Source organism: Penicillium riverlandense (assembly GCF_028828495.1).
Source record: "Penicillium riverlandense strain IBT 135883 chromosome Unknown utg000001l_segment0_segment0, whole genome shotgun sequence".
NCBI classification, from domain to species: Eukaryota; Fungi; Ascomycota; class Eurotiomycetes; order Eurotiales; family Aspergillaceae; genus Penicillium; species Penicillium riverlandense.
Window position 1 is genome coordinate 4,633,459 of NW_026643194.1, and position 13,070 is coordinate 4,646,528.

At 53.9% G+C, this 13,070-nt stretch overlaps 6 protein-coding genes across 6 annotated transcripts; 1 reads left to right on the top strand and 5 right to left on the bottom strand.

The window, feature by feature from the left end:
• Window positions 1–13: 13 nt before the first annotated feature.
• N7474_001863 (pentatricopeptide repeat protein) lies at window positions 14–2,773 on the bottom strand (the record flags this gene model as incomplete). The annotated part of the gene is made up of 1 exon (XM_057193278.1): window positions 14–2,773. One exon carries the CDS (start codon window positions 2,771–2,773, stop codon window positions 14–16), a length of 2,760 nt encoding a protein of 919 aa, XP_057058231.1.
• Window positions 2,774–3,142: 369 nt separating this feature from the next.
• Window positions 3,143–4,985, bottom strand: N7474_001864 (putative tetracycline-efflux transporter; the record flags this gene model as incomplete). Its single annotated transcript, XM_057193279.1, has 3 exons — window positions 3,143–3,228; window positions 3,280–4,729; window positions 4,788–4,985. The coding sequence occupies 3 exons, from the start codon at window positions 4,983–4,985 to the stop codon at window positions 3,143–3,145; spliced, it is 1,734 nt and encodes a 577-aa protein (XP_057058232.1).
• Window positions 4,986–5,375: 390 nt separating this feature from the next.
• Window positions 5,376–6,700, bottom strand: N7474_001865 (ferrochelatase HEM15; the record flags this gene model as incomplete). Its single annotated transcript, XM_057193280.1, has 2 exons — window positions 5,376–6,407; window positions 6,467–6,700. The coding sequence occupies 2 exons, from the start codon at window positions 6,698–6,700 to the stop codon at window positions 5,376–5,378; spliced, it is 1,266 nt and encodes a 421-aa protein (XP_057058233.1).
• A 238-nt stretch (window positions 6,701–6,938) lies between these two features.
• Window positions 6,939–9,169, top strand: akuA (uncharacterized protein; the record flags this gene model as incomplete). Its single annotated transcript, XM_057193281.1, has 6 exons — window positions 6,939–7,001; window positions 7,055–7,666; window positions 7,716–8,562; window positions 8,618–8,721; window positions 8,775–8,993; window positions 9,056–9,169. The coding sequence occupies 6 exons, from the start codon at window positions 6,939–6,941 to the stop codon at window positions 9,167–9,169; spliced, it is 1,959 nt and encodes a 652-aa protein (XP_057058234.1).
• Window positions 9,170–9,728: 559 nt separating this feature from the next.
• N7474_001867 (DUF3431 domain-containing protein) lies at window positions 9,729–10,780 on the bottom strand (the record flags this gene model as incomplete). Its single annotated transcript, XM_057193282.1, has 3 exons — window positions 9,729–9,777; window positions 9,832–10,470; window positions 10,533–10,780. The coding sequence occupies 3 exons, from the start codon at window positions 10,778–10,780 to the stop codon at window positions 9,729–9,731; spliced, it is 936 nt and encodes a 311-aa protein (XP_057058235.1).
• A 951-nt stretch (window positions 10,781–11,731) lies between these two features.
• Window positions 11,732–12,782, bottom strand: N7474_001868 (U2-type spliceosomal complex subunit CWC24; the record flags this gene model as incomplete). The annotated part of the gene is made up of 2 exons (XM_057193283.1): window positions 11,732–12,189; window positions 12,248–12,782. 2 exons carry the CDS (start codon window positions 12,780–12,782, stop codon window positions 11,732–11,734), a joined length of 993 nt encoding a protein of 330 aa, XP_057058236.1.
• Between the last annotated feature and the right edge of the window lie 288 nt (window positions 12,783–13,070).

Genomic DNA, 13,070 nt, shown 5'->3' on the forward strand with positions numbered 1-13,070 from the left:
TTGGATATCAATATTATATACATTCAGCCGAGGCCGACTCCGTTGACTCCAGGTCAATGCGCTCGTAATGCTGCTTCTCCGGCAGCCGGTTAACTCGCGGGCTCGTCGTCTTGGACTCCTGCCACACGCGCTCCAGCTTCTCGAGCGGCATGAACGTACGCCCTAGCACGCCCTCCAGCTCGATCTCTTCATCAAATTCCTGAATGACCTGCTCGACACATATATTCGGAGTCCGCACCAGCTTCTCGAAATTGTCCGCCGTGGGTGGCTGCAAGCGACCCTTCCGTTTTGTTTGTGGATTAACATGGAAACTCAACCAGTACTGGTCTCTGTTCGATTTTTTCTGCAGCACATCCAGCAGCACCGAGAGCTTGCGTAGTGTCGGCGCGGTCTCGGGGGCGGCGCTCTCGTCAGCCGGGAGCTTGTCTTCTAATAAGGGCAGGAGAAGGCGACATTCGGCGACAAAGTCGGCGTTTTGATGCACCTTCGGCCGGGACAGCCCAGCCATCATGCACCACCAGACCCCCTTGAGATTGCCAGTGGCGGCGTAGGCCCGCGCAAGCAATTTGAGGAGCACCCCGTTAAACCCGAGATGAAGGCGCCACTGGGACATGTAGTACGCCGTCAGCACATCGATGGCGAGTTCTGGCTTGCCGTTCACAATCAGTTGCTGAGAGAGGGCAGACACGACGTGACACTTGAGGTGCAGTTTTGGGGTGTCGCAGCACAGTCGGAGGAATTCAAACACGGCCATCTTCAACAGGACTCCTTCCATGTACGGGTCGGCATCGACCTTCAAGATTCGTTGCAAGAAAATTGATGTGAAGACTTTGTTGTGATGGCGCATGCCATGGTAGGTTTGTTCCTTTTTGATAAATTCTTGGGCCTCCAAGAGACCCTCCGAGCCTTTGTCGAGAATCAACGCAACGGCGACCAGCTTGGTATGAATCGGGGCGAATTTGGTAAATCCCTCCTCGTGAGCTTCTTGAAAGTCTTTCCATACGGACTCGAAATTCCCTGAATGGATGTGATGCTCCAGTTTCGTTTCCAGTGGCACGTAGTGGTTACTGCTCTTTGACGCAGCTACCAGCTCTTCCATTGTCCTTCCATAGCTCGTCTCGGCCCGCGTGTGGATCGGCATGAGTTTGTTGCGGTCCTGAGAATCCAAGATCGAGTCGACCCCAAGGATACGACGGGAGGTGGCAGCCTTTCCATGTCTGTCCCTCGCCGCCTGCATCATTCGCCAAAATCCCACCGGGGAGCCTTCCATGGCCTTCTGGCGCACCCTCACAATGTTCATGAATTCTTCTTCATTGATTTGCGCCCTCCACTTGCGCTCCCGGGCCAGGGTACTGATCTCCACGATCATGTCTTCTGTCCCTTTCTCAAGCAACGCCTCGAGAATGTGTCGGTATAGGATCTTGTCTGGCGAGAGACTAAACTCTTCGAGGCCTGTCATGAGAAACTCCATTATTTGGGACCCCGTGTGAACTGGCCAGTATTCCAAAAAGACGCGGTCGAACACAATCGTGAAATCTCTCTTATCCTGGGTAAACCCAAGCCGGTGCATCTCACGCAAGGAGAGCATGACGCCCTCCCAATCGCAGTCCAGAGCTTTGCTATAAGCGAGTAAACCCAGAGCTCGACATCCAGGCTCGACCCCGTGCTTCTCAGACATCTCTTTCAACAAAGCAACCACATCTTCCTGCCTCCCGCATTCGACGAGGGCTCGGATGACCGGATTGAACAGCTTTTCCGTCGGCTTCCGGTCAATTTCAGACAGGACCTGAATCAGGTCTCGGAATTGATTGGTGACCAACTCCAGACTCCTCGTTTTCCTCCACAGGCCGTCAAGATATGCCCCACATAACCCGCAGTCACGGTCGTGCCTGATACTGCGGAAAAAAAACCATTTCGCTGCAGTCAACCGCTTGGATTCAATGAGACACCGGAGCACGATTTCCATCAAATGGGGTGGAACCGTAAGTCCCTTTTTGTACTTGTCATAGACAAATGCGGCGGACTCGACATGACCTTCCTTCGCGAGCAAATGTATCATTGTTGCCCAGACTTCCGATGTCACCTCGGTCACGGTGGAAATCCGGTTGAAAAGTCTGCGAGCTATGAAGATGTTGCCTTTCATACAATTGGCAGCAAATAAAAAATATGCCGTCTCCCGTACCTTGTCGGAGATGGGTTCTTTCTCAGGAACTTTCTTCAAGAACTCATAGGCAGCCTCGATTTCCTGATTATCTTTGATCAGGTTGTGAATTGTTTGCTCGAGAGGAGACCGTGCGGAATCTTCGGGGCCGGCGCGGCGGGCTTTGGCAACGGTCTTCTTCGCCCAATTGATGCTGGCCAAGGGAGCAGGCACCGGGGAAGACACATCGACATCGACATTTTCGTGAATCAAAGCCTGGATATCCGCGTCCGAAATAGACGCTTCACCCTCGACCGGTGAGTCGGTGTTCTTCTTGGGCTTGTCTTTCAAGGAAGCCAACCCCATGAATTCGCCTGCCTCAGCGGAACCCATCAGTTCTGCCAGTCGTCGTGCTGCGGCGGTCGCATCGTAGTTCGGGACTGAGGAGTGCAGAAGACGTTTATTCTCGATGATCTTTTCGGCAACATCGATTCGGCGGTAGACGTCGTAGTTGATGGCTGAAATGGCACACACACTGCCCACCGCTGAGCCGGTGAGGGCTAACCGACGAAGTGCGCGGAGGGCATTGCGTGAGGGGACAGCAGCGGTCCCCTTCGAGGTGGTCGCAAACATTGGGTTGCGGATTGCGCACCGCCAAGTGCGGCCGGCGGATTATTGGGCGTGCATCAATGTCGGGGATCAATGTTGTAGGAGGGAAAAGAGGAGGGATTGAGGAGGGATTGGGTAAGTGTAAAGCCTTTCCTCAGTTGAGATTCGAAAGGGGAGGGAGGGAGTTGGACAGCTTAGGGAGTTCGGGGAAATAAGAAGCGCAACTTTTTTGCTGGAGGAACGACGGAAGTTGGGCCGGAAGCAAAGCTGCGCTTGGGGCGGGTGTCGCCCGCCGTATAACTATCGATCTACAGGACGAGGTCAAACTTGTATAAATAGCAAGGTCTGTGTATTTTGATTTATTTTAATTTATATGGCAGCATTCAATCCAAGTCAATTCACCAAAAGCTGATCATGTTCGTCTTCGCCCTCCTCATTTGCCTCACGCAGGTCAGAGGTAGGCTCGTCCTCCAGGGACACTGATGCAGCGTTAGTTCTCTCCCCAAGGTTAAAGACACAGATAAACATACCGTGAGGCCGAATCAAGAAACTCAGGCCTAGCGCAAGCACAAAAATGGACGCAAGACAGACAAATACGGTCTGTGGAAACGTAGCGACGGTCAAACTATAGATTAGATTGAAGACAGTCGGTGCGACGACGCGGGCCAGCGCATGCAAAAGGCCAGTGGCACCCAGCATCTGACCAATCCGCTCGTGGGGCACATGCTTGGTGAGCGATGACTGCAGCATAGGCGATCCCATGCCGCCAAGAGACGCGGTGATGCCCGATAGGATCATGACGGAGGGATGTCTCGCCAACGTATACCCGACGTAGCCCAAGATATCGAAGACAAGCGACAAGCGAATCACCACCACATCCATCTTGTCGGATCCACGAATGCGGCCGTCGTCCGGCGACGGGGTGCGGAAGAAATGGGCGACAATGGGAAAGACCACAAGGAGCGTGCCGACCCGAACCACATTGACGATGGATACAAACAGGCTGGACTCCACATTGCCCCAGTGAAACATGTACTCTGCGTAAATAATGATGACTTGAACCGTGCCCATGGCCACGCCAAAGGCGGCCGTGTCAATAGCCGCCAGCAGGACAATATTGCGGCGCAGCGCTGGGCTGGCGCCTCGGCGGTTGGGGAACAAGACACTCGGTCGTCCTACGGCAGGCAGAAGGATGGAGAGAGGGGTGATGAGGTTCATGGGGTTCAAGGAACGCCATGACCACGACGAGCCGGTATCATCCACAGACTTCCTGCGGTGTTTCTCGCGGGCAACTTGCTGTCGTTCCTTCGAAAGAGACTCGGGAACGACAAAGAAGACACCCAGCAAGAACAGCGCATGGAACGACAACGCAATGTAAAACATCAACAACGGACCTCCGGTCTTTTTGATCACTATTGCTGCGAGAGTGGGCCCCACCGCAATACCAAAGAAGAGGGCGCCCTGGAAGAAGCCGAAGGCCACATTTCGCCGATCCGGTGACGTGCAGTCAGAGGCATATGAATTCAGCAGGGCCATTGCAGTGGTAAAGGATCCTCCCAATCCGTCAAATACGGCACCAACAAGTATCCAGTTCACCGACATCTGATCGGGCCAAGTAGCCACCATCACGGTGATTGATTCGTTCAAGACACAGCCGAATGCGCACAGCGCAATGACTTTAGTGCGACCATAGCGATCCGACAAGTGACCGATGCGCGGGCTCACGAGAGCAGAGAGAATGCCCGCAATAAGATTGATGTAGAGTTGGAACCGGGCCACCAGAGACTGAACCTCGGGGACGCGACAGTAGGGATTTTCGTCTCCGGAGAGGACAGGGAGGTAGGTGAAGCTCGGGTCTTGGGCCGCTCGCTCGGCCAAGTAATCGCGACAAAGCAGGGTCAGGATCAAGTTGATCTTGGGCACGGCGAGTCCGCCGAAGCCGAGCGTGAAGAGGAGGATGAACGGGAATAGCCAAAAGACCTATCAATGACGCCGTCACTATTAGGATAGTGGCTATGGAGGGAAACAAGTCACTCACACTCGGTTCTCTGAATCCTGTCCACGACCACCGGCGGCCTATCTCGCGAGGTTGCTCCGCATGCGGTTCGTCCTCCGCTGTGCCTGGTAACAAAGCCTTCGCCCAGCCGAGGCACGTAAGGCGGCTGCGACAAGACTGCTGCGCATGCCGCTGCGTGTCGGCCTCCACCTCGGCCTCAAAAAGCTGCTCATTCTCCATGGTCAATGATCATGAGTGCTGGGCGCGAGTAGAACGAAGGAAATGGTAGCGATGACAAGGTCGACGCCCGATGATTTGTAATGGGCCGGAAGAGCGCGGGGACTAAATTCAACAAACAGGAAATAATGCAACGGTTGAATCAGAATTACCCGTACATCATCGTACAGGGATGTGATGAAAGATAAGCAGAGAGGGGGGAGGAATGGCCGTTAATCCGGTTGTTGTGCTGATAAGGCGCTTAGATCCGAGCTCCGAGCGGAAGTAGATAGGGTAAAGAGGAATCAAGCTATTCATACATCCAGAGTATCCAACCCGTTTTCAGGAACCTCCAAACTGCCTCCACAGCTATACGCCGGAAATATATACACATAGATAGATGCACCATCGTGCTCACAGAACAAGCGAAGAAAGCTCCTTTCCGGCAAAGAACTTCTTCTGCTCCAAGCAGCGCTCACTCCGACAGCCCTGACAGCGCAGTGTCATCTGGGCCGAGCACGGCTCGCCCTTTTGCAGGTGCGCGTGGGCAATGTCCGCCAGCGCCTGGATGAAGACCGGGTTCCCGTTCAGACTCTCGGCGCGCTTGACGCCGGGGCTGTTGGCTTCGTGAATGACTTCCAGATCCAGCTCGTACAGGGTCTCGATGTGATCACTCGTAAAAGCAATGGGTACCAGGATCAAGTCGGTCTGCCCGCGCTTGACATACTCCTGCACCGTATCGCTTGTCTGCGCACCGAGCCATGCACTCGGACCAACTTGCGACTGCCAGCACAGGCGGTAAGGGTTGCGGAAGTTGAGCCGCTGCATCACCGCGTGGACGGTCGCAGCAACCTCCGCAGGGTAAGGGTCGCCTCGGTTGACGACGCTCATAGGCAGGCTGTGCGCGGAAAACAGTAGCACCACTTTATCGCGCTGCTCTTCAGGGTACGTCTTCAGCTGGGCCTCCACGTTCTGCGCCACGGCTTCCACGAGACCTGGGTGAGTGGGCCATCGGTCAATGACGCTCCACTGAATCGCTCCCTCGGCACTGCCATTCTCCTTCGCTTCCAAGCGATTCCGCCACTTCCACAGCTCATTGAGGGAGCTGCCGGTGGTGGAGCAAGAGTATTGTGGGTATTGCGTAAAGGCAACGGCGCGACCGCCTTTCCCGTTTCCGAATCCATCGGCGAACAACTGTTGGTACATGGTTTCTGTCAACGGCGCGGCGTAGCGGAATGCGACGTAGGGCTTGTGAGGTGCGGTCTCGGGGGACATCTTGTCCAGCAGCTTGCACATTTGTTCGCACTGGTATTCGGACCATTTCCGGATTGGCGAGCCGCCGCCAATATCGGAATACTGCTTTTGAATCTTTGGTGTTCTCCGACGCGATATCAGGGGTCCGATATAGGATTGGAGTCGTCCCAAGGGAATCAAGTCACCGTCGGCCTGTACCAGTCCTAGAAGTTAGCCGGTACCAAGGGTCTCAATCGGGCATTGGAGCATACAAATAGTCTGCTGAGGAAGTCCTCCACCTCGTCTGTTGTTGATGGCCCGCCCATGTTGAGAAAGACCATTGCCGTCGGGCCCTTGGAACCGGTTGCGTCCTGCGTAACCGGGGGCACCGCAGTCGCGAGTCCACATCGTCGGTCTCGGCATCCCAGGAAGCTGCGAGTGAGCGGCCGCACACCGGTGGCACTGAGCAGCTGCTGGGATATCCTGAATGGGCTGCGGAATGCCATGGTGGGCAAGGAGAATGGGTTGATGGAGGAAGACAGGCGGCGAAAGCAAGCAAACCTCGGGAAACAACAGGCCAATCAGTGGGCGAGCGGTAGTCAGCAGAATCAAAAGGCGGTCACTCACATGACCCTCGTGTCTCTTCCGCGTTGCAACTGCGCGTCTCAGGCAACAGAGTGGTTTTGGAGAGGCTGTTTCTTTGCCTTGTCTTGTACTACCATCTCCAGTAACACGAGACTGGCCATGTCGGATGATAACCCCCCGCGCGAGGAGGACGCTTTTGAAGAGGAGGAGCTCGATGAGACGGTGAGTCCCCGAACCTATAGATAGTATAGCTATTTATTGACTGTCGGATGTAGAGCTTCAAATCCGTCAAAGATGCCGTGCTCTTCGCCATCGATGTCAGCAGCTCGATGCTGACACCGCGTCCATCCTCCGACCCCAAGAAACCCGGCGCAGAATCTCCAACATCTGCAGCTCTGAAGTGTGCATACCATTTGATGCAGCAACGCATCATCAGCAACCCCCATGACATGATTGGCGTCTTGCTGTATGGAACCAAGTCGTCCAAGTTCTACGATGAGGATGGCGAGAGTCCCGGAGATCTCTCATATCCCCACTGTTATCTCTTCACAGACCTCGGGATTCCGTCGGCGCAGGAGGTTAAGGAACTACGAGACCTGGCAGAGGATGAAGCGGGCGCGCGCGAAATTCTGGTACCGTCAGAGGAACCGGTGTCTATGGCTAATGTGCTGTTCTGTGCGAATCAGATCTTCACTTCCAAGGCTCCCAATTTCCTGTCCCGACGGCTGTTCATCGTCACCGATAATGACAACCCGCATGAAGACAACAAGTCGCTTCGGTCAGCTTCGACGGTTCGTGCGAGAGATCTGTACGACCTGGGCGTCACCATCGAACTGTTTCCCATTTCTAAACCCGATCACGAATTCGACACGGCCAAGTTCTATGATGTGAGTTGGTCATTGCCAAGGGCGCAGATAGTCTGCTTACAAACTCCAGGATATCATTTACAAAACGTCACCCAGCGACGGGGAGGCTCCCGCTTACTTGAAGCCTGACACCAACGCATCCACAGCCAAAGGGGATGGGATTTCATTGCTCAATTCCCTCTTGTCTAGCATCAACTCGAGATCAGTCGCCCGGCGGGCGCTTTTTTCGAATGTTCCCCTCGAAATCGGACCCGATTTCAAGATTTCGGTCAACGGATACCTGCTACTGAAACGACAGGAACCCGCGAGAAGTTGCTTTGTTTGGCTTGGAGGAGAGACTCCTCAGATTGCACAGGGTGTCACCACTCTGATGGCCGATGATACTGCACATACCGTCGAAAAGGGTGAGATTCGCAAAGCGTACAAATTTGGCGGCGAGCAGGTTTCCTTTACGACCGAAGAGCAACAGGCGTTAAGGAGCTTCGGCGACCCAGTAATTCGAATCATCGGGTTCAAGCCACTGGCTGCGCTTCCATTCTGGGCCAACGTCAAACATCCCACGTTCATTTATCCCTCTGAAGAGGACTACGTTGGCTCAACGCGGGTTTTCTCGGCGCTACAGCAAACCCTGCTCAAGGATGAGAAAGTGGCCTTGGTCTGGTTTATTCCTCGCAAAAATGCGTCGCCGGTCTTGGCTGCCATGATTGCCGGCGCTGAGAAGGTGGATGAGAATGGCGTGCAGAAATTTCCTCCGGGGATGTGGATTATCCCGCTGCCGTTCGCGGATGATGTTCGACAGAGTCCAGAGTCTACCTTGAACGTGGCTCCAAATCCATTGATCGATTCCATGCGGGAGGTGATTCAACAGTTACAACTTCCGAAAGCTGTCTATGACCCCCAAAAGTACCCAAACCCTTGTAAGTCTTGTTCTATGTCCGTCGGAGGAAATGCAGTTCGGCTTATCGATCTCAGCTCTTCAATGGCATTATCGCATTCTGCAAGCTCTTGCTCTGGATGAAGAACATCCTGGAACGCCAGAGGACAAGACCATTCCTAAATATCGACAGATCCATAAGGTATGTCTCTCTATTCACTTTCTCTGATTCCTTGTGTACTAATTGAATCCCAGCGTGCGGGTGACTATGTCCTTGCATGGTCCGAAGAACTTGACAAGCAGTATTCCAAGATGTTTGACGGCGTAGGAACAACGACCCTGGTTAAAAGAGGCGCAAAAGAGCCAACAGGCGATGCTGAGGGGCCTCCAGCCAAGAAGGCGAAAGTCGAAGGAGGCACCTCTGGCATTGATGACGAAGTCAGAAGGAGTTACGAGAAGGGCGCGGTCTCCAAGGTAAGACGAGATTCTGTGCGTACTGGCACGGTAAATTGACTAACTGGGAAATCGTAATGCAGCTCACCATGGCTGTGCTCAAGGAGTTTTTGACCGCACATGGACGGACTGGTGCCGGATTGAAGAAGGCAGAGCTCGTGGAACGCGTGGAGCAGTATTTTGAGCAGAAGTCCTAGGCCGGCCACACTTGCTTTGTTTCACATGCTCTCTCCTGCGCGGAATTGACTTAACGACTGATGAAATACATTTATGCTTAATCAAGGTTCGTTGGATTGTAGACGTAGTACTATCTCCCCTGGTGCAGAGATATATATATCAGGGCTACCCGGACAAAACTGCGACCTCTTTCGGAATATATATCCCACACTGATCCCACCCTTTGAATTACACATCACTCACCAAGCTCAAATCTATACTTTTCAAGGTCGTGCGCTAGTCTATACGCAAGCCAGTTATCTATTCTCCCTTAAACATGTTCTGGCATAAAATATACTATGGGGGGTTTTCAAGGTAGAAACACTTCAGAGACCTTAGCTTGGTCCCAATTCCTCAAAATCCTTATTCCACGCGTCTAAATGGTAGGATATATATATCCGATATTAACAAACATATATGGACCAGCAAGGTGTATGCATAACGCCGGTGGGAATCGTATGTACAGAAAGAGCTAACGCCACGGGAGTTGTTTGCCACTCCCCAAAAAAGGCTCAAGTCGAAAATGTGATGGTCAGACGTCTAGCAGCGTCCATAGACCTGGCAATAGCATACCTCCTCATCGGGACAGCTGATAAAACGGTTAGCCGATATGTAAAGGAAACGACCAAACGGACCCACTCACTAGACGGCTTCCATGCCAAAAATGACATGCCACAGGAACTCCAGCACGCGGCCGGACGAGGCATCGTTCAGCTCAGTGTCCAGCACCCACTGCCTGATCTTGACATAGTCCTCACGCGGACGGCGACGCACCTGGTCGCTTGAAACAGCAAACTGGGCGCAGCATGCGGCGCCGATCTGGTCCGGCTTGCGCATGTAATTCTGCGCCGGTGCTTCGAGCTGGTACTCGGTCGCGGGCGAGATGCCCTCGGAGACATTCAAGGCCGGAGTGCTGGTGCCCTCGAAGATATCGTACCACACCTGGTCTGTGACGTGGCGGTTGTAGCGGTGGGATTCCTTGCAGCCGGGATTCCAGTTGCAGCGCAGGTTGACGTAGCCGTTCTGCCGGACGAAGTCAAGTTGCAGCATGCGCATCGCGGCGACGTTGTCGTGTAATGGGGCGTCGACGTGCCAGGCGAGGAGGAAGCCCGAGCGGTGGGAGTGGAGAAAGACGATTATTGAGGGGAGGTCGTCGTAGTGGTCTATTACGTAGGTGAGGTAGGCCATGGACTCGTGGCCCTTGTTGGAGGGGGTGGTGAGCCGTTCCGGGTCGGCGCCTGAGTCGGCGGATGGGTTGACTGTGTAAATCGCGCGTTGCCAGCTGTTTGGTTGGGGTTGTGGTTAGCACAGGGGGATCTGTTGTTGTCAGGAAAGTAAACCTACTCTGGAAGTTCCTCTTCCACCCATTCGGTGTGTTCTTCCTCCAACTTGGCCATGACAATCACCTTGTCACCGAGAGTGCCATCGCCGGTCGATCGGGCCGGACCCGACTCTTTCAAATCCAGCCATTCCGCCAGGTACGAGCCCGCGCGATACTGGTTGCACAAATCCTGCAGGTGGGACTCCAGGAGATACAGTGAGAAACACAGCAGCAGTGAGGCGCATAAGGCGATGCGCATTCCACTTTTCATCGTGAACCGGTGGTGGCGAGAGGGGATCGGGAGAAGAGAAAAGGAGAAGAAAGGGAGAGCGCACTCGAAGGGCGAGCCCCAGGGATGTTCTATGTCAACCGCAGGGGGGAGAGAAGGCTACTCCATGAAGAGGAGTGTCAATTCACTCGAATTCAAGGGGAATTGCGATCGGGATGCCTCGTGGAAAAGGAGATGGGGGCGAATGTGGCGAGAAGGAAGAATGTCGTGAATTATTATTGCCAAGAGGTGGACCAAGGAGATCGAGGGAGGGCGGAGAGGAGAGGAGAGAAGAGAGCGAAGAGGTGAGTATGGCGTGGAGTGAGAGTTCACGAGTAGTTGGGGGTCAAAAGGAAGGAAGTTAAGCAGTGGCGGGACGAACAGTGGCAGGGGCCCACGGGGACCGAGTCATTGGCTCCCGCAGTGGTCTGCTTGAGCCGCTCCTAGCAAAGCTTGTCGTGCCGTCTTTTCTACCCGTTGGCACCAATCACAGCGGACTATCGGTGCCTATCCCATGGGTCGCACAAGGCGTTGGATAGCGGGCGAGCCAAACCTTGTACTGTATGTCCGGTGGTACTAGGCGCTCACTATCTGGGGGCCAGGCTGCGTGGCCGGGTGGGTCAAAATACATCGTGTACGCCAAACACCGAGGAGATAACAAGGAGGGCGTTCCTTTACTGCTTGGCGGAGATGGTGGTTGGTAGTGGCGGATATGGATTGAAACCTGTAACTAGTATATTTAGCCGAAGGCGAGTCCAAGCACCTACATCATCTTCAACGAATCTGCCAGGACCGTGCGTGTACTGCCTCAGGCAGGAATCCATACCTAATCTATAGTTAAGGTTGAGATGAGGGACCAGCGATATAAATAAAAATACAACGAGAGTATATGGATTAGCGTGCAGTCTAGTAATGCGTTGAACTATACAAATCGGTATCCTGCAGTCCAGCTGCTCATTCCTCCTCTTCCTCACTAACCTCCTCGCCCTCCTCAATCGCCTTCTCCCGCAGCTTTCGCGCGCGCTCCCGCTTCTTCTCCAGCAGCGCCGTCAGCTTCTTCGCCACATTAAACACCCCTCCCGTCCCCGCCCCGCACGCAGCGCAGGATGGGTTCTTGCGGTATCGCTGCAACGCACAAGATTCACAGAAGTAATGCCCACACTTAGTGACGATCGGGTTCTGGTAGGATTTTTGGCATATAATGCAGGCAAAAGGGATATTCTCCAACAGCTCTTCGTCGTCATCGTCATCCGCATCCTCGGCGGTCTTGCCGGCGCCTTTGCGCTGAGACACCACCCGCCCATTCAACTGCTTGCCCTTGGTTTTTTCGTCCCATTGGCGATCCAATTCCCATCCATGCGCGTAGTCCTCGCGGGCATGCAGGTACTTGCAGCTGTCGCCAAAACCGCAGACTGGAAATGGTTAGCATGAGCAGATCAATAGAAGGAAGAGGGCTGAACTTGGACTTACATCCTGTCTTTTTATAGTCCTTGCACACATCAGGGGCATAATCCATCACGGTGATCGTGCGTACGTTTGTCGACGCTTTGATCGGCCCAAACTGCTTGCTAGGGGCGTCCGGATTCTTCTGAATGAAGGATTGATAGTTTGCTGTTCCCTTGTAGGTGCCGTCTGGCATGGTCGAGGTTGTGGATGGTGTCGGCCGTGCTCGGGTTGATCCCAGTAGGTTCTTGGCGCTCAAGTCTTCGTCATCGTACCAGTTGGAGGATTTGGTCGCATCGTTGCTGGTTGTTAATGGTGCAGGACCGGCGTTCGTAGGCTGGTCCTCAGCGGGAATCCGTGCGTTGGATGTGGATGATGCGGTCACGGCTGCATTCTTGCGCCGCCGCTTGATGCGACGTCCTTCGTCATCGTCGGAGGAGGTGAAGTCGGAGTCGGAGGCAGGTGGTGGGGTGGCGGGCTTCTTGCGGAAGGTCGCTTTCGCTTTGCCGGCGCGCTTCTTGAAGGCAAACTGGGGGACTGGGTCTGCTGCGTTTTCGGCCATAGTGAGAGTGGGGTAGTTGTCGAGAGGAAGTTGGTGTGGTGAAGTGAAGGAAGCTCCAAGTTATTACTTATTCTCCAAGCTGATCAATCAATGCCGATAGTCACATGATCGTCTTCTGGAAGGGCCGATGGTCCTGACTCAGCAGTGCAAACAGAACAAACCTTTCTTGTTCGGGAAGGAAGAAGAAAAAAACAACAACAACATTTTGGCATGTCTTGCTTTTTGGTTGATAACGGTGGGATGTTGTACCTAGTCAGTCGGTAGTGTAATATTATTGTTCGAGATGCT